This window comes from Zalophus californianus, chromosome 4 (genome assembly GCF_009762305.2).
Source record: "Zalophus californianus isolate mZalCal1 chromosome 4, mZalCal1.pri.v2, whole genome shotgun sequence".
Classification (NCBI taxonomy): domain Eukaryota; kingdom Metazoa; phylum Chordata; class Mammalia; order Carnivora; family Otariidae; genus Zalophus; species Zalophus californianus.
In genome coordinates, this window is record NC_045598.1 from 57,538,285 (window position 1) to 57,564,979 (window position 26,695).

General features: G+C 33.3%; 1 protein-coding gene across 2 annotated transcripts in view; it reads left to right on the forward strand.

Annotated features, from left to right (window-relative positions):
• The window catches only part of LRRC7 (leucine rich repeat containing 7), a 939,042-nt gene that overhangs the window by 815,389 nt on the left and 96,958 nt on the right, over positions 1–26,695 (forward strand). For both annotated transcript variants that reach the window (XM_027572982.2, XM_027572991.2), the window contains 7 exons: positions 1,500–1,629; positions 2,643–2,758; positions 7,804–7,873; positions 9,808–9,907; positions 12,570–12,694; positions 14,688–14,936; positions 19,732–19,932. In XM_027572982.2, the coding sequence (XP_027428783.1) occupies positions 1,500–1,629; positions 2,643–2,758; positions 7,804–7,873; positions 9,808–9,907; positions 12,570–12,694; positions 14,688–14,936; positions 19,732–19,932 (991 nt within the window). The remainder of the gene's footprint in view (positions 1–1,499; positions 1,630–2,642; positions 2,759–7,803; positions 7,874–9,807; positions 9,908–12,569; positions 12,695–14,687; positions 14,937–19,731; positions 19,933–26,695) is intronic.

The following is a 26,695-nucleotide window of genomic DNA, read 5'->3' on the forward strand; positions in this document are numbered from 1 at the left end:
ACACATCTATCTAGTAAGTGACATAGCTGAAGCACAAATCCATTCTAACTGACTTAAAACCTATATGCTTAATTTCTATGTTTACCCATTAACTAAATGATGGGAGTAAATTGCATTCCAGCCAACTAGTTCCAAGACGTAAAAAAAGGAAGCTGATTCGACAGCTCTAACTCCCACTAACTCACACTTGGGGGTTCCTTCTTATTACAGTAATAATGATGATGTGAATGGTAATAACAGTGTAATAATATTAACAACAACATCAACGACAACTTAACTACAGATAGTGCTCCCTCAGTGACAGGCCGTCTTTCTTTCCCAGCTACCTCAAACCAGATATTGAAATGTCTTATTCCCTGGTGAAAACATGAATGTGCATTTATACAATTTCTGGTTGTAAGTCTGGGTTAAAACTGGCTATACATATAAGGATTGTGACAAACTACAGAACTGTGTTCATGTGAAGGCAGCACCCATTACTCTGTTTCTGTTGCTTGTCATGGAAGAATCACAGCCCGGGAGTGCCAGATTTCCCTCTTTCAAGAGGCACAAAAGCCTAGGTCATTATGTAGAGTTTACCACGTTTTAAAATACTATGTAGGGGTGCCCGGGTGGTTCAGTCAGTTAAGCATCTGACCCTTGGTTTCAACTCAGGTCATGATCTCGGGGTCGTGAGATTGAGCCCTGCATCGGGCTCTTCACTCAGTGGACAGTCGACTTGAGATTCGCGCCATCTGCTCCTCCCCACTGCTCTCTCTCCCTCTAAAATGAATAAATCAGTCTTTAAAAAAATAAAATAAAATACTATGTAAACCAAACCAAACATATCTGCAGGCTAAAATGAGCCCTGTCCATAGCCTCTGCTACAGATGCCCTGAGAGGCAAGAAAATACAGAGGAGGCATACTGTGTGCAGCTTTCCTACTTTGTGTGGCCTCGGGCAAGTTATTTAGCCTCTGAAGGCCTCAATTTCCTTATCTGTAAAATGGGTTTAAAAATAATAACTATCTTATAGAGTTGTCATAAGGTAAAGATTAGTTATTTCTATCTTTAAAATGCTTAGTAAAATGCCTAGACTGTAATGATTTGTTGTTAATGTTTTGCCCCCTTTATCCTCCCTCTTGTGGACCTGCCCTCCACTTACCTCTGCCATGACAGTTATGTGCATCCATTCCAAAGATATGCATTAGGAACACCAGGCTATAAATGGCACTTTAGTTGTATAAAAACAAACAAAACCTTGTGTCATTATTCAATGGCTCAGTTAAATGGCAGGGGAATTTAGAAAGGGAAAAAATAAGCCACATTTATTTTACTAAATTGAACCACTCATTAAATGGTATTGAACCACTTGGCTGAACTGATAAAATAATTTATATGATACTGTTGGCACTAGATGAATAAGGCTTTTTGTTCAGCGAATTTGGATATGTGGCTTTTTAAAAGCTCTTTCTCCATTTTGCCTTTTAATATGTCTAACTAATGTATTTAACTTTTCAGTTTATCTTTATTGGAAGAATTTGACTGCAGCTGTAATGAACTGGAGTCTCTACCTTCTACTATTGGCTACCTTCATAGTCTTCGAACATTAGCAGTCGATGAGAATTTCCTTCCAGAATTACCCCGAGAAGTGAGGAATAAACTTGTTTCTGTTAATTAACTTTTAATGAATATGTTTTGGGATTAAGTCTTAACAGGTGCAATGCAACACAGATTCGTGAGTTGAGCTGTCAATGTATATAGGAAACATCTGTATATGTATGTGTTAATTATTCTTTTTTAAATAATAAGGGATAAGTTCTTTGACCCAGAAAATCCATTAGACTTAAACATTACTTGCAAAGAAAAGTAATAAAATATTGTAAGTTAATCAATGCTAAGGAATACAATTTTAAATAATTTAATTTAAATATTTTGCTTTTATGAACAGTAATAAGTAACATTCTGGGATAATTACATTTCCATTTCTGAAGTGAAAGATTTTTAATGTAAATAACTTTTTTTAAAGTATCATGTGGTGTGATAATATTATTTTTATTTTAGAATTCACCAAAAGGTTCTGTTAGTTTTTATTTCTAAGTGGAATTTTTATTTATTGTCAAGAAAAAAATGTGAAGTATATTTTCAATTTAGCATTTTCTATTAAACATTTCCATAATGAAGGAACAATAGTCAATATGTCATTATTTTAGAGCCAAAAGTTATGAATAAACATGACAAGTATCATTGTAACATGAAATAAAACTAACTTGGCTATGGAAATGTCAACAATATTTTATCTTTTGTGTGTGAGTGATCTATTAGAAACATAAATATATTAGTACTCACTTGGATGGACTGTAAAAACAATGTTATTTATGAAAACAATGAAGCTAATGAGCATTCTAATAATAAAATTATAAAGAAAATTCTTCCTAATATGCAAAAGAATATGTGATATATGTTGTCTTAACATCTAAAGGAATATATATAAAATATATACACATATTTTAAAGAGAGATTATAAAAAGTAAAGCAGTAGACATATTAAGAGAGTCTTAAAAGTAATAAGGAAATCTGTAAATTAAGTTATTTTAATATTAAAAATTAATATAAAAATAGTTTACTGTGTATTTCTTTACTTACTTTTTTTGTTACCCATAGATTGGAAGCTGTAAGAATGTAACAGTTATGTCTCTACGTTCCAATAAACTGGAATTTCTTCCTGAAGAGATTGGACAGATGCAGAAGCTAAGAGTCTTAAATTTGAGTGACAACAGGTATTTCTGCAACATTTCACAATCACATATTAGTTATTTACTGAAAGCAAATTATTGTTTCTTGTTAATTATTTTAAAAACATTTTCTGTGTCTTATGAAGTATATAGAATGCAGATCAATGTTTTATTGAGAAAATGGCAGAAGCTAAATTATTTCTAAACTGATATTTCTAAATTTTATTATTTGATTAAATTCAGATCATATATTATGTTGTATATTTAAATTATATAAAATTTATACACCCAAATGTATATACCAAAACCCTTCTATATGGAGAAAGTATAATATTATGAAGACCTGAAAAAATTATAATAAAAAGCTACAAAATGTATTAATTAAAATCATGTATATAAGTATGTATGTATGTATGTATGCATATATATATGTTTTCATGAACACATTTATGTCTCCAGTAAATTAACTGGGCAATGAGTGTATTGTCAACACCACCAGAATGCTGGTAAGAATATTGCCAATTAGTTAATACTCAAAAGTCATAAAGTTTGTACATTATTGTAAGGACAACCAAATGGTTATTTAGTCATGTTCAGAGCAGGACAAAAAAAAAAAAGAAAGAAAGAAAAGATAGGTGCTCTTCTTGTGACAAAGGTGTTATAGTGGTGGATAGGCAAAAAGAAAAAGCAAAATGAATTCATCTTTGTTTCCACAATTGTTCTCAAATAGGAAAGGGTAAAAATAAATATTGACTGAAGAGAACTGCTAAGTAGACAAAGTGATTACAGAATAGAATGTATGAACTCTCTTTTCAATAAGTTTCAGTCAGACAAATGATAGAATAAGACTGAGAGACTGAAACAAAACTGTCAAAGATGACTTTTATGGAATCATTAAGAATATTCAGATCTGTAAGTTTCAAGATAAGTGTGTGAGTTCTCGTTTGCTTAAGACAAATCATAATAATAATGTGGTTTTCAAAGACTATTCACTTAGTAATTCAATAATATTCCCACGTAAGAAAATAAAACATTTTATTAAAAGGTTTGGGATTTCGTTTTTAAAATCAAGATGACAAGGAAGCTTCACAGCTTGGTACAAGAATAAGTCATATCAAACCAACCTCATCTCCTGTTTTTCTGGGTCACCAGACAGGAAAATGAGGGAAATGCGTTGAATGTTGCTTACTTTCAACAAAATATTTTTCAAAATGTTCTAATTAATATTCTTATGAATAAGATTAGGAAATATGGTCATGGAGATATCATAAGAAGATGGATTCTCAGTAGATTCCATTACAATCCCCAACAGAACTAAACTCCATTACTGTTAACTTGGTGGGAGGTTTTCATGATGAGTTATAGAAGTCTCTTAAATTCTTAGTCCACTCAACTTTTATTCATTAATAATCTGCATGATGATATAGAAAATATGCTTATCAAATATTTAAAATGAGCCATAATTAGAAGTACTCCTAGTGAAGTTATTTTTGACTATTTTTATTGAAGTACAATTAACATATAGTGTTCCATTAGTATCAGGTATACAATATATTGATTCAGTAATTCCATACATTACTCAGTGCTCATCACTGTAAGTGTACTCTTAATCTCCTTTATGTATTTCACCCATACTCTCACCCACCTCTCCTCTGGCAGCCACAAGTTTGTTCTCTGTATTTAAAGGTCTTTTTGTTTGTTTGTTTCTTTTTTCCTTTGTTTTGTTTCTTAAATTCCACATATGTGTGAAATCGTATGGTATTTGTCTTTATTTGTCTAACTTTTTTCACTTAACATTATGCCCTCTAGGTCCATCCTTGTGGGACCTGGCAAACGTCAAGATCTCATTCTTTTTGTGGCTGAGTAATATTCCATTACACACACACACACACATATATCCATATATATATATATATATATATATATATATACACATCTTCTTTATCCATTAATCTACAGATAGACCCTTGGGTTGTTTCCATATCCTGGTTATTGTAAATAAGGCTACAATAAACAAAGGGGTACATGTATCTTTTTTAATTAGAGTTTTAATTTTCTTTGGGTAGATACCCAGTAGTAGAATTACTGGATCATACAGTATGTCTATTTTTAATTTTTTTAAAGATTTTTTTAAATTTATTTATATGAGAGAGAGAGCATGAGAGGGGGGAGGGTCAAAGGGAGAAGCAGACTCCCTGCCGAGCAGGGAGCCCAATGCGGGACTTGATCCCAGGAGTCCAGGATCATGACCCGAGCCGAAGGCAGTCACCCAACCAATTGAGCCACTCAGGTGCCCCTCTATTTTTAATTTTTTAAGGAAACCTCATACTGTTTTCCACAGTGGCTGCACCAGTTTGCATTCCCACCAACAATGCAGCAAGATTCCTTTTTCTCCCCATCCTTGCCAGCATTTGTTATTTCTTGTCTTTTTGATTCTAGCCATTCTGACAGGTATAAGGTAATATCTCATTGTGGTTTTGATGTGCATTTCCCTGATGATGAATGATACTGAGCATCTTTTCATATGTCTGTTGGCTCTTTGTATGTCTTCTTTGGGAAAAAATGACAATTCAGGTCCTCTGCCCATTTTTTAATTGGCTTATTTGTTTTTTGGGTGTTGAGTTGTTTAAGTTCTTTATGTATTTTTGATATTAACCCCTTATCAGGTATATCATTTGCAAATATTTTCTTCCATTCAGTAGGCTGCTTTTTTTGTTTTGTTGATGGTTTCTTTCACTGTGCAGAAGTTTTTTATTTTGGTGTAGTCCCAATAGTTTGATTTTGCTTTTGTTTCTCTTGCCTGAGGACACTATTTAGAAAAATGTTTCTACAGCTGATGTCAAGGAAATTACTGCCTGTTTTCTTCTAGGAGTTTAATGGTTTCAGGCCTCACATTTAAGTTTCTGATCCATTTTGAGTTCACTTTTGGGTATGGTGTAAGAAAGTAGAAGGGCTACTAATGAAGTTATTTATTCAACAAATAAAGGATACTTCAGTAACCACCATGGGACAGACATATTGCTAGATGCTAGAGTAAAAGATATGAGTAAGACACTGAGAATCTCGCAATATCAGGAACTTAATTTTTCTCCTAGTACAGTGACTGGAACATAGTATAGAGCCAAATTAATATTTTTTAATTAATGAATTAATCAATGAATCTTAGCCTGCAGTTAAAATTAATATTCAGCCAAAGCTGAGGTCAAAATTGAATATTACTATCAGAAAGAACTGCCTGGATAAAATATTAAATATGAAATGTTATCCAAATGTCTTGACTATCATAATTTCATATTTATAATGGAATAGATTTTAAAAGTTTGGTATTACAGTTTAGGAACAATTATTCCCTTGCACTGTCAACTGCAAGATTGCTTCTATAGTCAATTTATTGCACATTTGTGATATTAAACAGAGGCTCACTTTCAATGCAGGTTACTGGAAGAGCAAGGAGAAATGAGTGTAACTCATCCTTCTCTAACAGTTTCTTTCTTTTCTTTATACTTTATATTTATAACTGAACTGATGATGATTTATCATACATTTATTGTATATGATTCTGGAAATTTCCCCCTCTGTAATTTTGAGGTGGCAGAATTCATATTCTGCTTTTAATTCACCTCCATATGATGTGAGAAATTCTTCCCGTAAGACCTTACTTCATAATTCCTGGCTTAAATGAAATTAAATAACTAAAAACTACAAACAGTTTTTATGTAATTTGGTTTCATGTTATAAATACTAATATAACAAATTATTCTATAAAAAGAGAATTATGATATGTTAGTTTCTGTTACTCTTTATATTCTTATTTATGTTTTATAAATATTTATGAGCTCAGAGAGGTTATTATATTCTTCCCAAAGTTATCTGGCTAATACACACTGTTGATATTTGTATTGGCTGTCAATATCTTTTCATACTTATTAAATTATTTGAAAATGTTTAACTGTTTTTACATATCAAATTACTTCCATAATCTTTATTAATTATTGTAACATTTTCCATTTCCATTATCAAAATGTATGTACTCATCAATTGGCTGAAAGAGTTCCTGAAATTTTTGTTCCAAGTTCTATCTAAAATGTGTATCTATATTCAAAAGTGAATATGCAGAAATTAACAATAAATCCATCAGCATGCCTTGATTGTATTAGCACTTTGCTGAGTAATTATGATGGTAACCTATGTAATCACAATTCATTCATCATGAACAATCTCACGGATATCAGATAGCATGTTTAAGTAGGCATTTGGCGATTTGGTCTTTCAAAGGCTGAAGCCAAAACTAGATCATTTCGATTGAATACCAAAGCTGATGCCAAACTTCATGTATGTCAAAATGCATTTTTTAAGATTCCCTCTTGGAATATTTACTACACAATATACAAAGGGTGAGAGAACAAAAGGACATGCTTTCGGGAGTCAACGTAACATTGGGAGCTGTAGATACCTTTAGTAGTGTGACAGACATTACCCCTTCCCATCATTGAGGCAACAGTTTTGTGGGGATATCAGCCAATAAAAAAGTAATCACAAAAATAAATATATAACTATAAACTATGGTATGTTCCATCAGAGAAAATATAAGGTGCTTTGAGACTACATTGGGGAAAGTAATTTAAATGAAGAGTCAGGAAAAGCCTGTTTGAGAAAATGACATTCAAGGTGAGAACTAAAGGACATGTGGGATTTAGTTCAGTGAAGTTGGGGAGAAAGAATATTTCAGACAGAGAGAAAAGTTTGGCTAATCCTCGTAGTGGGCTGATAGAGGAGGCCTGTCAGTGGCACTGGGAAGACTTAAATCAGGAAAAGAGTCACAGAAGCTTCTGGAGAGGCCCGGGGGGCCAGCTCTTGTAACGTTTGACAAGGCATGTTAACAATTTTGGATTTTATCCTAGATATAATAGGAAGCATTTCAAGAGTTGTAGGCAGGAAATTTTCACTTTTTAAAGATTGCTCAGACTACTGAAGAGAAAGAATTGGAGGGAAGAATGAAATGAATAAGTTACACTATTTTAAATAATTCTTCATAAAAATGAACTATATCCATCTTCACCCATGCTATTAGAATTTTCTTGTTTTTGCAGATTGAAGAATTTACCATTCTCATTTACCAAACTTAAAGAGCTTGCAGCTTTGTGGCTTTCTGACAATCAGGTAAAAACTTTTATTACCTGATTTATTTTATTTATTAAGATAAACTCTAATTAAAACTTTGAATTACTAACTTATTCCCAATAGATACCCTTGACAATTACTACAAAATATAGATTCTTTATCTTCTAGAAGAGAGATTTTTGTAACGATAGCAATTCAAGTATGTATTTCATTGCTACAGACAATATATTGAGTACTATAATCCCCACCTTCTTTAAACACTCCGATTTAGCATTTACTTCATTCTCAGAGATCTAATACACAAAATGATCATTTTTATACCTTTTGATTTCTAAGTAGTCCATGTATGTCCTCAGGAACATTCTCTAATTATATCTCTGAAGGTAAAGAATAACAAATCATTAACACAATTCCCACAGAGGGAATTATTATCCTACATGATTTTTTTATACTGTTAATTATAATCAACTTAATTCTAAAACTTTATACAAGAAGTTTTCAGATCTTTTTTGGAACTATTTTCAGTACTTTCTGTGAAATTGGTTTGATATTATTTTTTATACTCACTAAAGTAGATTATAATTGAATCAGTAATTGAGTGTTAATGAATAACTTTAATAAGGAAAATAACAAGAAACAGTTGAAGACATCTGATTTGCCACCAGGAAAGAACTGGTGATAGACAATTTTGACATAGTTTATTAGTCTTTTTTACTTTTTTCTTATAATCCTAAAATTTTGAAACACCTATTCCCAAATATGAATAGCCAAATGAAAACAAATCATCTTGAATTTAGTTTCTTATCACTATTTCCTGAGCATAAAAGCAGACTTATTGGTAAATGAATTGTTCAGACTTCTAGGTATTGGGCTACTTCTGCGAAAAAATAAATCTCTACAAAATATAAGTGCTAGAATGTTTGTATTCCTACAGTCATTATAGCACTTGCTTCCATCTGCTGAGTAAAAAAAAATTAGATTGTCATTCAAATTCAAATCTTATCAATGAACTATAGATTTTTTAAGGCATTAATATATAATTATAAATAAATCATTTTTGGATTCAATGTGAGCTATGCTAATGGAACAGTCAATGCTACAGTCTTGCATTGTGAAAAAACATCCACTAATATCATGATTTATTCTTCTTGTGGGAGAATGAACTGAACAGTGACTGCATCATTTAATTTTTATTTAGAACCATGATTTAATGTGTTTCTGACTCAGTTTCATGAGACAAATTGGTATCCCAAATCCCCTTTGTGCTTCACTCCTGTTGATAAATGTCATGAAATAAGTGGATTTTTTAAACATTAGGTATCATCATTTCCAATATATTTATATGTATAGCATATAATATCAGAGTTCTAAAACTCCCTTCAGAAATAATATTTCTAAAATCAAATTAAGAATGGAATATTACTATCCATAAGAAATATATTGTTGATAGAGCAGATACAGAAAGTACAACTGTTTATTTTTATGTAGACTCTGTCTTTGGTTACAAAAATATCTCTTAAAAAATGCTTATGTTTTAATCTAATTAAATTCATAGATGATCTTGGAATAGCATGAATTTGATAGCAATTTCCATTTGTCTTTTTAGGGCAGCAGCTTGTGAAAATGAATGAGCATATAGAACCACACCAAAAGCTCACTTATTTGAAACAATTTAATACATCTTGATCTCTTTAAGATTAAAACTGACATTGCCAGTGAAGATGAATAGGTTTTGTAAAAGAGTATACTAGAGAAAAAGAGACTCTCAGCATGAAGACCTTAGAATTTGAGAATATTCCTCAGCAATAGTTTTATTTCATGAAATCCTTTCTTATTTCATTACTTTTTTCCTTGCCTTTCTTTTAATTGTTCATTCAGCTCAGTGAGGCCAGACTATTGACCACTATCTTCTATAAAAGTATTCTTAATATTTGCTATCTTATTAATCTAATTTATATGTTCTTTGCTTCTAGTCCAAAGCCCTTATCCCTTTACAAACTGAAGCCCATCCAGAAACAAAGCAAAGAGTATTGACTAACTACATGTTTCCCCAGCAACCTCGTGGTGATGAAGGTAAATTGTCAGTAAAAATTTCTCCTATGCTTATATGATAATGGATAAAACGTATTAATTTTATTCTGATCTCTGGACAGGAATCCTGGCCCATGGGCAAGGCTATAAAAATAATTACACGACACATACAAATCATCCAGGGGTTAACCCTAAGCTTAAATCTTACCTTCCATAATCAGCAAGGAAGAAGTCAAACTTTCACTATTTGCAGAGGACATGATATTCTATATAGAAAACTTGAAAGACTCCACCAAAAAACTGCTAGAACTGATAAATGAACTCAGTAAAGTTGCAGGATACAAAATCAATGTGCACTATAATGTTTTAAATAAGATTCCAAAAACTAACTCTCCCTCTTCTTATTTTATGTGAAAATATTGGTTTTTAGGAACAATTTCTCTTGGTAGATTGCAATACATGACTAGTTCACTAAATGTAGTATCCAGCTAACTGAAAGGAGATAAGAAGAGTCAGACCTTAAGGAAGGTTCAATGAACTGTTTTATTTTCTGTGTTCACCAATTTCATGGACACAATTTAAACATTTTGTCCGGTGATCCCAGGCCCCAAATTATTTCATGTTAAGAGTCAACCATAAAGAAATGACTTGAAAATAATGACCATTCTTTGTCTTTCAGGTTGAATTTCTCTAAATGATGTCAGTAGCTCTGATAGAAATACTTATTGAAAACCTAAACCATTTTTTTAATTTTTTAAAAAAAATTTTTAAAGATTTTATTTATTTATTTGAGAGAGAAAGAATGAGTGAGAGAGAGCACATGAGAGGGGGGAGGGTCAGAGGGAGAAGCAGACTCTCTGCCTAGCACGGAGCCTGATGTGGGACTCATCTGGGACTCCAGGATCATGACCTGAGCCAAAGGCAGTTGCTTAACCAACTGAGCCACCCAGGCGCCCCCCCCGTTTTTTTTTTAAATTAAATCTTCTATCCTTTATGATGACAAATTTCATAAAATTTTTATGAAAGAGATTTGTCCTTTACCATTTGGAACTCTGCATCGGCTCCTTAGCCCAAGCCAGAACAGGCTGCCACACATATTTTCTACAGTCTTACAGTAATGGTAATACTTAGAAGAGTAAACCCACTTTAATGCACCCATAGACTAAATCCACCCAGTTGACTTGAATGAGAGCATCTTTTAAAAGCAACTATCTGTTTATGGATCTATTTTCAGGGATAATTATAATAAACATCTTTAGTCTTTATGACTTATAAATATAAGTGAATCATTTTGGGATACTTTAGAATATTTTTATTCACATTTTGACTTACAAAAGTAGGAAAAGGAAAGATTGTTTTCATTTTTTTTAAGACTTCAGTAAAACTGATCTTTTGAATTTATGCAAGAGAGGGCACCATGTTTACATAAGCTATAAGAAAAACCTTAAGGAAGGATTGTTTTTATTCATACAACTTTACTTATATTTTCATATTAGTATCCCTAGATTACCAAAATATTTCATTTCCAAAAAAATGTAGGGAAAAGTGAAAAGAGTCTCAGATTTGCTAGTCATTTCTGAGATACTGTCTCGCAGATTAAATCCCTTATTTATTGCAGGGAGTGAGGTAGATCTAGTCAGGCAAGGTGTATGATGTTAAGGAATTAGCCTGGTTTTGTTTTGTTCTGTTTTCCTTTGAGGAAAGACGAGTTGGTAATAGAAAAATTTTCTTGAACTTTAAGTAAGTCACCCTTTGGCTTTTCAGGCAGAAGTATAATAAATGAATTTTCAGAATCCCTTGCAACAAAGAAGGAAATATATGATAAAGGGCATCTTTTGGGAAAGAATTTAGCCTAAACTAAGTACTTGTATTGCATTTTCATGTGATCTTCACAATTAATTTTGGTAAGGAAGATATTACTATTAGCCTACATTTTGATATAAATTAAAGATTTATAAGCCACTTATTTTCCTTGTTCATTTGAGACATACTTAGACCAGTTTTTAGACCATAATTTTAAAGTTACCCTAAAAACAAGCTCCCCTCCATTACCCCCGCCACCACATACACACACTAAAAAGAAGAGCTTGCAATCTCACACACTTTACTGAAAAGCCAATGTTATGTAGTATCTTTTATAAAATCCTAATAGAGTTTAGTGGCTACAGATAATGGGTATGGGCTCTGTAATCGCACAGACATGGAATAGAATCCTGCATTGACCCAGAGAAGCTGTAAAACTTTGAGCAGTTCTCTTAAAACTCACCTAGAGTTTTCTCATTAACAAACTGAGGATATATTAGTACTACCACTGGTGTGGTAGTGTGAAGATTTTAAAAAATAATGTTTTAAAATGTGTAGTCCAGCTGTCTTTATTATTATTATTAATTATCCTTTGGAGAGCCTGTTCTCTATACTAGAAAACTTCCCAATCCCAATATATAATTAATATGTACTTAGGAAAGCTGAATTTGAATTAAGATGTAAAAAAACCATGTAACAAATACCAAGGGAATTTTATTCCCTCTCTTTCTTTCCTTCTTTTTTCCTTTCTTTCCTTCTTTCTTTCTCTTTATTTTCCCCTTTTTTAAATTTTTGTACTTGTTTGTATACCTATTGCCATTTTTTGCATAGTGTACCGAGCTCTATTAATAACACCTCATGTAAAAAGAAAAAGCAATAATACTTTGGAATCTAACTGTAGATTTCCAGTCAGACAGTGACAGCTTTAACCCTACCCTGTGGGAAGAGCAGAGACAACAACGCATGACTGTTGCCTTTGAATTTGAAGAAAAAAAGGAAGATGACGAAAATGCTGGGAAAGTTAAGGTGAAACTTTTCATTTTGTTTCTTCTTTCTTCTCATTATTTTTGTTTGTCCATTGTTATGATTAAAATAGATTTTGGGACAGATTGAGTGACCTCTGCTTGAAGGTCAGCTACATCTTCACATCTCCTTCATTATAGCAGGAGGGTAATCTGAGAAGCAGTGGTGTGCTTCAGAATGAGACTCATGTCCCAATTCTGACTGAGCAAATTTGATACACCACCCCATCTTACAGAGTAACAACATGAAAGAGATTCAAGGTGAGAGAAAGCCAAAACAAACAAAGGAATCTGAGTGATAGGCTTTACCTAAGCAACTTATTACATTTTTGAAATACTGGAATGGTTTTATTCTAATCACTAAGCAAGGCACCAGGCAGGCCATCTGAGACCAAAAAATACATTTAGGGAAGAGCCCATGGATTAATATGTTATATTGGCTTTAAAATATCTGAAAGATTTTATGTCTCTGGGGTATCTGAGAAGAATTTATGAGTTTTCTGAAATGAGAAAGCAAGTTTTAAAGGAGGCAAGTGCCTAGTAGCAGGTGATATTCAATTTTTTCACCTCAAACATCTTTCGTAAAAACTTTTATTGGAACTAATCTAAGTCAAGTAACAAAGTGGAATTTTAAAATCTATATTTTTTCATTATTTAAATTTGAAGTGCAGAGGAAATTTTATCAACATCAGATCTTCATATTATCATCACAGCAACATCTTGAATCTCTAATCTTTTATAGTATTATTTGTGTACTTTTTCCATCATGAATACTAACAGCTCTCCCTCTGAGTGACTAATTGCCTAAGTAATTGTATGTGCATCCTATTAATAGATCTGAATTGTGTAATGTGTTCTTTTCTGTCCCCTCATTCCCACATTTTCTAAACTTTTTTCTTAAACCAACACACCCTGGAACCTTACTAGATTTAGACAGTAAGGTAATTGACTACCTCTACATCATTGTGGAAAATCCAAAATGGATTCCCAAATCAAAATGATAGTTTTGATAAGATTTGAGTTTAAAAAAATGTTTCTGGATGCTTGGTTAGTGCTATCTAATAACCAAAGAAACATTTTTTTTTAAGTTGTGAATTTCTGGAAAAAGCAATGCCAAACTAAACAAAGACCCTTATAGCATTTAAGTTCTTCTTTTAAGATTTCATATGTTAAATCTAGAACCAATGGATGATGCATTCTATACTGGACCTCTGATTCATTCTTTTACTTCACTGAATGTCAAAAACTACATACTTAGTCCTAAAAATCCATATTCAAAGGATCTAATAAGAAAATAGTATGCTTAATGTACTCTGGTATATGTGTCAATGAAAACATAAAATGCAAACAGTTATTTAGAAGCCCTGTTTGTGTGTTATGTGGTCAGGTTTGTTTATAATCAGAGTAGGTTCATTATACTTTAGATTGCATTTTCTTTATGCTTATTTATATTTGATTTATTTATATTTTGGTGAAACAGTATGTGTTTCAAAAATCTCAAACACTTGGTTTTGACTAATTTGAATATTTCCAATGCCATTGAGCTATTGGACAAATTAGAACACAAACAAACTTCTAAATAAATCATCATGAAAGTATGATGAACGGAATATACAGAAATCTTACACTAAATCACACTTTTCTGGTTCATTACATATACATTAAATTTAGCACCATTTTACCTTTCATTTACATAAAATTTAGGAAGGAACCACTGACCTCTACCATCAACTTCCAAATGGACTAGAGTACAATGCCCTACTTATAGAGTGTATAGTGTAATATGAATGCTGCATTGTGTGAAAAAGTTGTGACCCATTAGCTTCACATGATATTGATACTGTTTTATTACAAAGAGTTCAAACTAATTTTCTGATGGTTGTTTTAAGTGCATTACCCAGAGTGAAAAAAAAATCAAGAGTAGAAAAATGATAAAGTGAAAGTATTGCTACAGTGCTCCTCTTTCTCCCAGAAAATGGAGATTCCTTCTCCCACAGGATCACTCCTGCCAAGCCCCCTGGGAAAGGGGCCAGCGTGGGATTACTCTCCAACCTGCCAGACTGTCTGGCGATTGCTGCACACCATGGGCCAGGTGTGATCAGCAGATCCAAGATATGCCCGTCCCCCAGAATGACCCACAGCTGGCATGGGGTTGTATAAGTGGCCTCCAGCAGGAAAGGAGCATGTGTACTCCATTGCCAGTTGCAGCACAATCCACCACTCTTCCCTCTCTAAGTGGCAGACAGGTAGGCCTAGGTGTTTGGGGTAGGAGAATCCCCCATGTAGAGGCAACTTTGGAACAGTGGTTTATGGGGTATGTTCTGCATGAATTGGGGTAAGAAATGTTGATCCTACAGAAACCATCCAATTGCCAATGTTTGACCTCATTTTTGTTTGTTCGTTGACATTGGCGATGGGGTGGAGAGATCAAGTCACGGGGTGGGGAGCACCAATAATGAGGTGCCTAATGGTGGGATATATGGCATGATTTTTGAGTTGGGTGCTTCATTTTTATTTATGTTTTTATTTTTAAAGATTTTTTTTCTTTAAAGTGTGGGAATACCAATAGTTGAGCAGAATGTTGATGACACTATTGATAAAATCTAAATTGCCCCCACACATACACACATTTTTGTATTATCAATTCAGAGGGAGATTAAGTAACTAAAACCTGATTTTTAAAATAGCATGAGATTTGAATTGAGATTTGCTGAGAGTGGACTTTGAGCACAAAGATGGACATCTGTTGAAAAGCATCAATTTCCCTCTAATTTGAAGGCACAAATGATGAGAATTCCTGTAAGAGAAGATTGGTTTGGGAGTTGTGGCAAACAGGGCTTCCTTATCTCAGTGGGTTGGGTGTTTAAAAGTTCAATGAAAAAAAAAATGTCTTCATGGGATTGGAAAGAAGACTACATTTTTGGTAAGCTTTACCATTCACATGTAATGGACTAGATTCTTATTCTGTGTCTTATATTCTTTCTGCAATACAAGGCCAGCTGAGAATCCTAACTGAAACTCCTATAGGTTTCCTTTCTGTGTAAAATGCTCTGATTAATTCCCAGGATAAGGTCCCTAATGATCAGTAATCAAAGCATTAACTATTTCTTCTCTTACTGGAATTTACAGTCAAACCAAATTAGAATTTAATCATTATATAAGAAAACCACAGTTCTTTGAGAATTCAAGATACCATCTCTAAATGCCCTAGCTATTAACAATAATTTTTTCTTCCATTGCTAAACTTTTGGGAGTCTCCAACATCTTGCAGCTGCTATTTGCATTTACTGCACTTTTTTTAGATCTGAAATATATAGAATGTTGTGAAACATTTCTATTTTTCTAAAATTAAAATGAAGTAACATTGAAGTGAAAATCTTGCATTTCAATAAAATGTATATGTAAAATGAACAAATACTTTATGGTGAGTGATATACACATTTTGGTAAGAACAAATGACAGTTTTTCCCACCTATTTATATCATAAATGAATTTACATTATTTCTCCATCCCATATTAGAATGAAGGAATATTTCTAGCCTATGTATTTAGAAATATAAAGAAACTGTTCTTATTTGGGCATGACTGAACTATTAATAAAATCATATTTATGATCATGTTTTTTCATTTCTGAAGCATTGCACAAGAGTTAAAAAGTAGAAAGGCATAGGCAAAACAATCTGTAAAAGGGTATAAAATATGCTTTTACGGAGCTTACAAACAACAATTATAAAATATTATAGTTTCCCTTAAGAAGAAATTATAAAATAGCTTTGTTTTAAAAATTGAATTTATCTTGTTATTTAACTCAATAAAATTTACATTTTAGACTTAGACACACTATCTTTTCTCCAGGATTGTACAACTATGTGCTTTACTTATATCAGAGAATAGCCCTGAGCCAAGTGACACTTCTGTAGCATAAACTTTGGAGTCAAAGACCTGAGTTTGAATCTGGGCAGTGCTACCCATAGCTGTATGACTTTGGGCAAGGAACTTATACTGCCTGAGCCCTGTTCTCAGGGAGACAGGAACAGGTGCTACAATAGGTTATGAAATTTAAACTATGTTTAATTATAATTATAAGTATTTAATGAATGTTAATAATTATAATCATTTATTATTTATATTCAAATCTATATGGTACACAATGAAATAAGTATTATATATTATATAAATAACTATTAATAAATTAAATATCCTTATAAAATATTGTACATGTGCCTGGCACATGGCAGATACTGAATAAATGATAGTTGGTGCTGTATACAATCTGAAAAAAAGTCCAAAAAGTTACAGGTAGTGTGGAGTTACATATATACAGTATATATAGTAGAATCTAAACTGCCAAAAAAATTCAGATTTTAAAAATACCTAAGTAGAATCTGATTTTAGAAAATAGTATCTAATCTCTGCATAGAATTTATACATTTTCAAAAGATTTTCACAGTTATTATCTCATTTTAGCTCTAGATTAACTGGAGATATTATCATTCCCATTTTACATAAGCAGAAACTGGACAGAAAGATTAGTGGCTGATAGCTTGTTGGGGGTAAATCTGTGGCTTAAATTTAGGTCTTCTGACTCCAGGTCCACCAAGTTCTGTTGGTAGACTAGTAAATGAGAAGAAAGGAGCTTATTGTCTAGGTGGAACAAATCCAAGTTTTATAAGACCTGAACTTCCCACAGTTTGGAGAAGGGCCTCTTTAAGGAAAAGAATATGAAATAACCATGTAAATAAAAAAGTAGGGCCCCTCACAAGGCTTTGGAAAGAATGTATGCAGGTGACAGGCTCTAAAGCTTAAGCTTCATTAGCTTGACAAATCTTGTTTCCAAATTTAAATATTTTTCAGAGATAAAGAACCCAAACATATTCTGGTGATATGACCAAAATATCACATTAACTTGCTTATAAAATAACCAGAAAATATTGGCACTGCGGCCATTAGTAAACAGTCATCTAATTGTGTCAGATGAGACATAGCATCTACAAAAAATAGATTACATTATTCAATGTGGAATTTAATTCAATTAAAGAAGAACATTTCACTTTTTTTTTTTGCTTTTGATTCAATTTAGAAGTGTAATTTTAGCATTGAAGATTTCTTTAAGGTACATAGAATTTTAATCTATTGCCCTACATGAAAATTAATTTTCATTCATATACCACTGGTTATTAAAAATTAAAAGATGTTCTTAATTGGCATGATAGCCATACCACTCTACAATCTATATCTTTTAAATGTAGTTTTTTGACTTTTAGCCCTTTGCTCTCAAGTACTTTTAAATGAGTTCAACAATATAATTTAAAATTTAGATTTAATTTGTGATTAACATTTCTAATACCAACTTAAACAGCAGATCCAAGAATGCATGCATCCCAATGGACTTTGTCTAGTATGGATATCATTCTTTTTATGTTTATTTAAGAATGCATTATAAATTAAGTACCCTGGACTATATTTATATTACATTCTAACAACTTACACTTTTTTCTGAGAAGTCTAAATTTTTCTTAGGTTATATTTTTGTAGCTTTATTTCTATATATTATTAATTTCGTTCTTATTTGTTTGGGAGTATAAAAGACTTCAACAATATTTATACTAGCAAAATTATCTGGTTTTTCCTCAGCTTTCCAAAAATTTATTGGAAAAATAATTTTGATTGTTTAATACTGAAAGGAATGTTAGAAGTCATCAAGTGGAGTCCAATCCCAGTGTTTGATATGGAAAAGGAGCCACAAGGAAGAATAAATATAACAAAGTTGGTGGATTTGCTAAAACTGCAGATGAGCAAAAGTGTTTGAATTCATATTTATAATCCTCAGATCTATACCACCATCATAGTTTCTTACATCCCATGAATTACATTGGTGTGGGTGGGTGGGTATGTGTGTGCCCCCCCCCACTTTCTCCTTTACTCTCATTCCCACTCCTTCCTTCTTCGGCTTTGCTTTCTTCTCCATTCCTCCCAAACTACCCACACACACACTTTTCACAGACACATACCACAATCACGTAAACCATTCCATTTTGTAAAGTTGGTTCTACTCAGATGCAAAAGGCATGACGGTTGGAATAAGCCAGGACAAATAAATCTGCTCCTTGTTTTCCTTCCCACTCCCTTTTAATCAGCATGGATAATTTGTATTTATTCCAATTTACGTATATTTTAAATATTCTGATAATGGGATTTTCTATATGGAAGTGTCTCATATTTTCTCTCTCTAAATTAAATGTGAAGAGTAATCATTAATATATATGTTCCTCAAAGTCACATCGATACAACAAAAATGAATTCAAGAATGGAAATAAATATCTGGGTAATATAAGCCAAAATTTACATGTGTATCTAGAATATCTTAGAAAATCTCCTCAATTTTTAAATTTCTTTTTATTTTAAGACATTACCTACAAAGCATGTTGCTTTATTAGGGTAAAAACTAAATGTAAAAGCCACCCTGAAGCATATTCTTTTTAGGAATTAACAAGAATTAGCTCCCTGACCTTTTGATATAACATGCTAATTAACATAGAGCTGATGCATATTTGGTAGCAGATACTGTCAGTTCCCCCATTTTTTTAATCCATGATAAATTCTACTTGTAAATCTTTTGGGGTCTCCTCTTATCATCTACGTTGATATTCCAAAGATATCTTTAACATGAAAATAATTACTTATAAATAATTAAGATAGGGAAAGAACAGCCTCTAAAGTATAAAAGCAGCTGATAGTAACGCTTAAAATCTTCAGATTACCAGTCACTTATATGTTTGACCTACTGCTATTTCAACCATCTGCAGGGTAGGTCTAAAGATAGAATAAAACCCAAAAAATTCGTTTTAATCTAGAAGGTGGACAGGGTGGGAAGAGGCCCCATGAGGGCAGAATGTGCTCTACTCTACAATACAGTTTCTCAGCCAGCTCAACACTCACTATATTGCATTTGGTTTTACTACTGCACATAAAATGGAGTAGTTTTGTGAACATGTTTGCCGAAGGTATTTTTATGTTAAATTTCTTTTTATAAACTTCTAGGTTGAAATAAACCTAAAACGATATCCAACTCCTTATCCAGAGGATTTAAAGAATATGGTAAAATCTGTTCAAAATCTGGTGGGTAAGCCAAGCCATGGAGTGCGTGTTGAGAATTCAAATCCAACTGCTAACACGGAGCAAACTGTGAAAGAAAAATATGAACACAAGTGGCCTGTAGCCCCAAAGGAGATTACAGTGGAGGTATTTCAAGGTTATTGGTAATTGCCAGTGTGGTTTGGATTTTTTGGAATTACTAAATTATATGTCTTTTTAACTGATTAGATCTTCTCTGATAAGTGCCTTTTTCCCCCTAAAATATAAATAAGTCTCTCTACTTTTTCAAAATACGAGGGTTGCATTTAATAAATTACAGGTAAATGACACCCTCATGGCCTAAAAATACTAATAAAGCTCCAAAAGTTCCAATACACACAGAAGGAATAACTTGCTCACTCAGCTAGGCCTGGCCAATAAGTGCATTATATCATTTTCACTACACTCTTTTGGCTACCCCAAACTTTTATTGTATGAGTCATTAGAAAAGACTAAATGAAGATTTTTTATTTATTTTTTTTTACTCTACAAATCTCAGTGAGATTCTTGATCAGATTTAGAGCCAATTTTTTGTTTGTTTGTTTCTGTGTTTGGATTAAAACCTTTATAGGAGACACTTTTATAAACATGACAAAGAGGAGATAAGTTTGAAATTTAGCTTTTCTGGATCTAGCCATGTGAAACTTAATTCCTGTATTTTAGAATCAACTAGATATTTATCCTTATCAATTTGTGTGGTCTGAAAAGAATTCAACTACATTTATGCCACCTCTGTACTATCTCATTCACTCTTCAGCTAATTTGGTTATCACCTTTTTATCTTCATTAGAAACATAACTGGTATGAATGAGTACGTCTAGAAGTTACTATATCTACTTCTCAAAAATCTAGGTTTGTGAAACTCTTTTACAAATCTGCATTTCACAGCATCAATTTGTTGCACTGATTAAACACCAACTGTATATTTAGCACTGTGCTAAATACTGTGAGAGAGAGAAAAGAAATATAAAATGTACACATAGTCCCCGACTAATTTAGAGCCCAGCCAGGTAAAATTACCACAGATGAAGTAATTAGAGAACATATCATATAAAATATGATCACATGATTAGTTGTGTGATGGAGAATATAATACTTTAAGAAATTGGAGAGAAGCAATCACTGCCAATCAATTAAAAAGTTATGTGAAACAGTTTAAGGTTGAACTGCATATTGATAATGGGGTGATTTTTTTAAAGTCAAAAGAGAGGAAGTCATTCCAGACAAAGGGAAAAGCTTGAGCAAAAATAAGCCTGGTGTGAATATCTGCCAGTGGAGGTACCAGCCCGCCCCAGAAAAGAAGAATACAGCCTGGTATCCAGGGAAGAAAATTTAAGTAAATACTCAGTTTTGTTGTTTTTTTTTTCTTTTTGCTTATGAAATCAGTATTATTGTACTTTTTCCTTTCTAAAATATTACAGATATGCAATAGCAGAGAAACAGACTTTTCCTTTATCTCTAAGACACTCCAATAATATAAAAAGGAAGAAAGCCAACATTTAGGAGGTACACACTAAATACACATACACTTCATATTTAAACCTCATGCAATCACAGTTTAACATTAAAATAATTGTGAGGTCATAATAACCCATAAACTGAGTAATTTTCCTACAAAATAAGAAGATTCTAAAATTACTTAATACAGGATTGGGATAGGTGAGGCAAGGAAAAGATGGCTTTGGATATAAATTTTTTATAACCCTTGTAGAGAAAATAAATCTTAAAATTATCCCACAAGCATTTCAAACTTGAAAAATCCAAAATTATATTTAATGTTTCTTCCCCAAATTTACTTCTGCTCCTATGTGCCCAACCTTGATCTCTGCTAGCACTATTATCTACCAGCTTACTCAAGCTAGAAATTTGGAAGGTATCCTGATTTCTTTTTCCTTCTTTCTCTCCACTCACTGCCCCTTCCAAATAGTCACCTAAATCTACATTTTCATCTAAGTGTATCTCTTCAACCTCCTCAGGCCCTCAACTCTGTCCTGCATTATTATAAAAACTGTCAACTTCTTGGCTTACATTGTCCCCAGCCCCCTCATTACTTTGCTAATGCCCTTTTTATTTATTTTTTTAAGATTTTTATTTATTTAAGAGAGGGAGACAGAGAGAGAGCCCAAGCAGGGGGAGAGGCAAAGGGAGAGGGAGAAGCAGACTCCCTGCTGAGCAGAGAACCCAGTGAGGGACTCGATTCCGGGACCTGAGATCATGACCTGAGCCAAAGTTGGACACTTAACCAACTGAGCCACCCACGTGCCACTAATAATGATCTTTTTAAGACACAAATCTAATTTGCCCTCCTTAAAAACACTTATTTCCTATCTAATTGAAACTCAATCTTAAGCTTTATAATTATTTCAGTGATTCATCCCACCCTTTCTTAGTTTTTTTTCTTCTCCTGACCTTTTATCTTGAACAGAAATCTCACAGGTAATTTCAATACTTTTTCTAAAACTGTGATTCTAGGTCTTCTTTCCCCAACTTTTAGCCATCCTAGAGCAAAGAGAAAGTATTGCTTTTTTATCATCCTCCCTTCTTGAATTGCTCATCCAGGTCAAGGGACCACACTCCATATTTTCAACTTCCAAATAAAATAAATACAGATGGCCAAGTGTCCCACTGACCAGTGTATATGAAACATTTTATTGTATGTTTTGCACTTGTATGACATTTTTGAGTCATTATTTAGTTCATACTGTCAAGAATATGGAAGAGAGTATCACACACTGCATGATACATTTATCCATATGGTTAAATATGGAAAACCAAGGAGAAAAGAATAGAGGTAGGCAGAACCAGAAACAGAAATGATAAAAATAAACACGGTAAATGGATTACAAATGCAGCAGAGGAAAAAAGGAAAAGGAAAGGTAAATCAGTATTTATTGATCACTTTCTATTTGCCAACTCTATGCCAAGAGTTTTAATATACGTTATGCTAAACAAAGAATACAGCTGGGAGGGTCATATGAATAAGGAAGATGGGGAAGTATGAAGGTTGTCCTCTACTTCCATATTCCTTTATATAAGTTTTATGAAGTTTACATTTGCTTTTTCCCTGTGTCTTAGTCCATTCAGGCTGCTATAACAGAATACCATAGACGACATGGCTTATAAACAAAAACATTTATTTATCACCATTCTGGAGGCTAAGAAGTCCAAGATCAAGGTACTAATAGATTCAGTGTCTAGTAAAGGCCTACTTCCTGGTTTGTAGATGGCCATCTTCTCTCTGTGACTTCACATGGTAGAAGGAGATAGGGAGCTTTCTAGGGTCCCTTTTACATTGGCACTAATTTCATTCATGAAGGTTCTATCCTCATGACCTAATCGCCTCCCAAAAAGATCCCACCTCCAAATATCATCATATAGGTTTCAACTTATGAATTTTGAGGGGACGCAAACATTCAGTATGTAGCACCCAGCTCTTTATATGACTAGCACTTCCACGTCTTTTCAAGTTTTAGTTTAGAGATGACCTCGATAGGAAGGCCTTCCCTGATCACCAGGATCAGTAGAACCTCTGATTTTCTCTATCACGTCATCCTGTTTATTTGTGTTAAATGTAAAGAAAACATTTATGATTATGTTGTTTATTAACTTCAGACTGAGTTTCATGAGGGTAGGAACCAGGTATGTCTTGTCTACCATTGTCTTTCTGGTATCTAGCACAGTGCCTACTACAGAGTCAGACACAACAATTATCTGTTCAGTACATGAACAACTGATAGAGTCTAGTTGTAATACCGATAACATGTCTGTCTCTACATCCAATTAGAAGTTAATTGAGGGGAAGAACAATTTCTCTGAGTTTTTGTCAAATCAATCACTAATTAAGTGTTGGCTGCCATACCTATTTGTGTTTTATCACCTATGTGTTGAATAACATGTATTCTAAAAACAACAATTTACCGTATTAATACATTAATATAATATGAGTAAAGGCAAAATATCATGATGAAGACTATTGGGAGAGTGAGAAGAGCAGGGAAAGAGGAGGGAAGGAAGGAAGAAGAATGGTATGGTAAATAAAGCTATGACATGAAATGAGTAAAGGCTAAGTGTTCTAAAAATCTTGGTATACAAATGCCTCTAGTGTCTTAGTAATTTTGTTACAAGGATCATAGACCAAAAGAAGTACCTAACAGTTCCATTTATTAAGTAGTAGGTCTGAACAACTTAGTAAATATTTATGCCCTGCCTAGTGGTCATTTGAAGAATAATACACATAAATTGAAAGGGAAAATAATAGTTTTATTTCATGCTTAAATAACAACACTACTTATTAATGAAATGTGTGCCCCTGTGGGATACCACTTATCTTCTCAAACCTTGGAATCATATTAGATACTACAATTCTGTTTCACATTGATTTTCAAATAGCACTTGATTTTTGATCACAGCAACCACCAAAAACCCAGCTTCACAAAGATTGTCATCAAAAGGAGAGTGCAATCTAATATTAAAACTGAGAGCCACCAATTCACACAGTATCTGACTGATGTCAAGTATTGCTTTGTTTCCCTCAAATATTTAAAATAACCCATGTATTCCTGTGATGAATTAAAAACAGCACCACAGGTACCTTGGAGCACAGTTTAGGAACAAGAGAAAGTGCTTTCGAGTCTAGTAGACATTAATTGAATTTACCTTGTTACCAATTTTGTGATCTTGATAAGTCATTGAAAACTTTCTGAGCTCTGCTTTTTATATCTTTAGAGCTACAGGTAACAATAACATTTAGAGTTTTGTGGAGATAAAATCAGATGAAAACAAGTATTTTTATACAGCTGCAAGCACAGTTCTTGGTGAAGAGGAAAGCTACAGTAAATGATAATTCCCTTCCCTTCCAAAAGAGAATGATGTGCTAATCCCGCCCCTCCGCCTTTAATCCTTTTGTGGGCCACTACCCTGCATTACAGAAAACTTCTCACTGGATACCTGTTCACTATGTCCACCATGTTCATAAAGTTTCTGGACTTACTTGTTTGTTAGGAGACTCCACCCAATTTCTTTCTATAGAGGAAACACATCTCTCTCCTGGTAATAGAGAGTAGTCAATTACCCTTGAAAATGTCCTTAAATGTTTTTATTAATACCAGACCTGGACTCCTGAAAGCTCAGACACAAGTTTTTTCCCCCTGTCACTTCTACCTTGGGCTCCCTTTCCCTACAGCAGTAGCAGCTGAGATTTAGTTTGAATGACACAAGGTCAATGGGTTAAAGAAATAAAGAGATTCTACCTTTTCTCTCTCCCCCTCTTCTGTCTCCTTACCAGAAGCAAATATGGTTCAAGGTGCTTAAAATGGGACCCTCATTATATTTCATTCCCGACCAATAACTTCCACTGCCTTCACCATAGAAGTAGTCCCAAAAGCTTCACCCACTTTTCCAACGTGAACTTGCAGCCTCTCTAAAAGAATTTATAGAGACAGAATCAATGATTAATTTCCTTTGTTGGACAGTTAACTTGTCTGTTCTGTGAAGTCCAGCTGAGAGGTGAGCTTTTCTTAGGGTAGACAGCAGAGCATACATAGTACCACACAGAAGGCCTTCCAATAGCACAGATCCCAGTTCAAATCTTGGCTCTACCACCCACTGAGTTGGTGACTTATGTGGAATTATGATTTTACCTCTTTGAGCCTCCATTTCCTTAAGTGTAAAACAAAGATAATGATATTAAATAACTTAAAAATAATAACAGTAAAAAACTAGGTTATCAGTTAAGTGATTAACAGAGATGATACAGATAAAGTGTTTAGCATAGTAGCACAGTAGCAGATATGTAATAGATCCTCCATAACTGATGGCATCATCTTCATCATCATCATCATTATCATTTTGCTCATGAAGATGAGTGAGTTTAACTGGATCAGTGGGAATCCACTGTTCTTGCTTCAGTAGTGTTAATCTTCCTAAGTGGAGAGCCACAGAACTCTGGAGAAAAGGGGCAAGCTCATGATTAGCTGATATCAGAGTCTCTTCCTAGTCACTAGAGCTCTTTTTGATTCAAAGTAGAAATTCTTGAGCAGAACCAGAGACTTGAATCTGAGTCATACCATACCTACCATGCCAAGCTCCAGCCACAATCTTGGGATACAAATTTGAAAATTTGATCTATACATGCAAGATAACTTGCACACTGATTGTATAAGTCATAAGGAAAATGAAGTAATGAAGCCCTTAATTATATTTACATTTCTATGCTTGTACAACTCTTTGGTTTCTTTTGTTGACTAAAACAAAATTCCTGTACTTCAGTATCAGGTGTCATAAGAATATTTCCTTTTTCAACTTATTTCAACAAATAAGTTACATTTAGATTCATAGAATGTTAGTACTAGACAGAAAATAGCATTAATTCCTATCATCTATTACCTTCATTTTACTGATGAATTGAAGAAGGTACAGAGAGGTACACTGACTTGCCCAAGATAACCTGATTAATAAATGATAAAGCAGGAATGGAAGAGAAACATGCCACCTTGTAATTGAGTATTTTTTGATAAGCCTTAACATATTTTGTGACTTTTCATGGTACAATTTCTCAAACTTGTGTCTGCTTCTACTTACAAATTTCTACAAAGATGTGTAAAGGCTTTTACTCTCTATTCTGTCACCTTAAAACTTTATCATAATACCTTGAAATAGTTTTCAAAATCCATGAAAACACAGATTTCCCTCTTCATCTCCAGAATTTCCATCAATCCCTCTCTCTTTCCTATCCCTCTTCAAATCTGGAACGGGATTTTAAAAGTCGGTAATGTGCTCAGTTGAGCTCACTAGGAGGCGGCACAATATAAGGGAAGATTTTGGACATGAACACAAGAATCCTGCCTCTATTGCTGGATCTTGGTCTAATTTT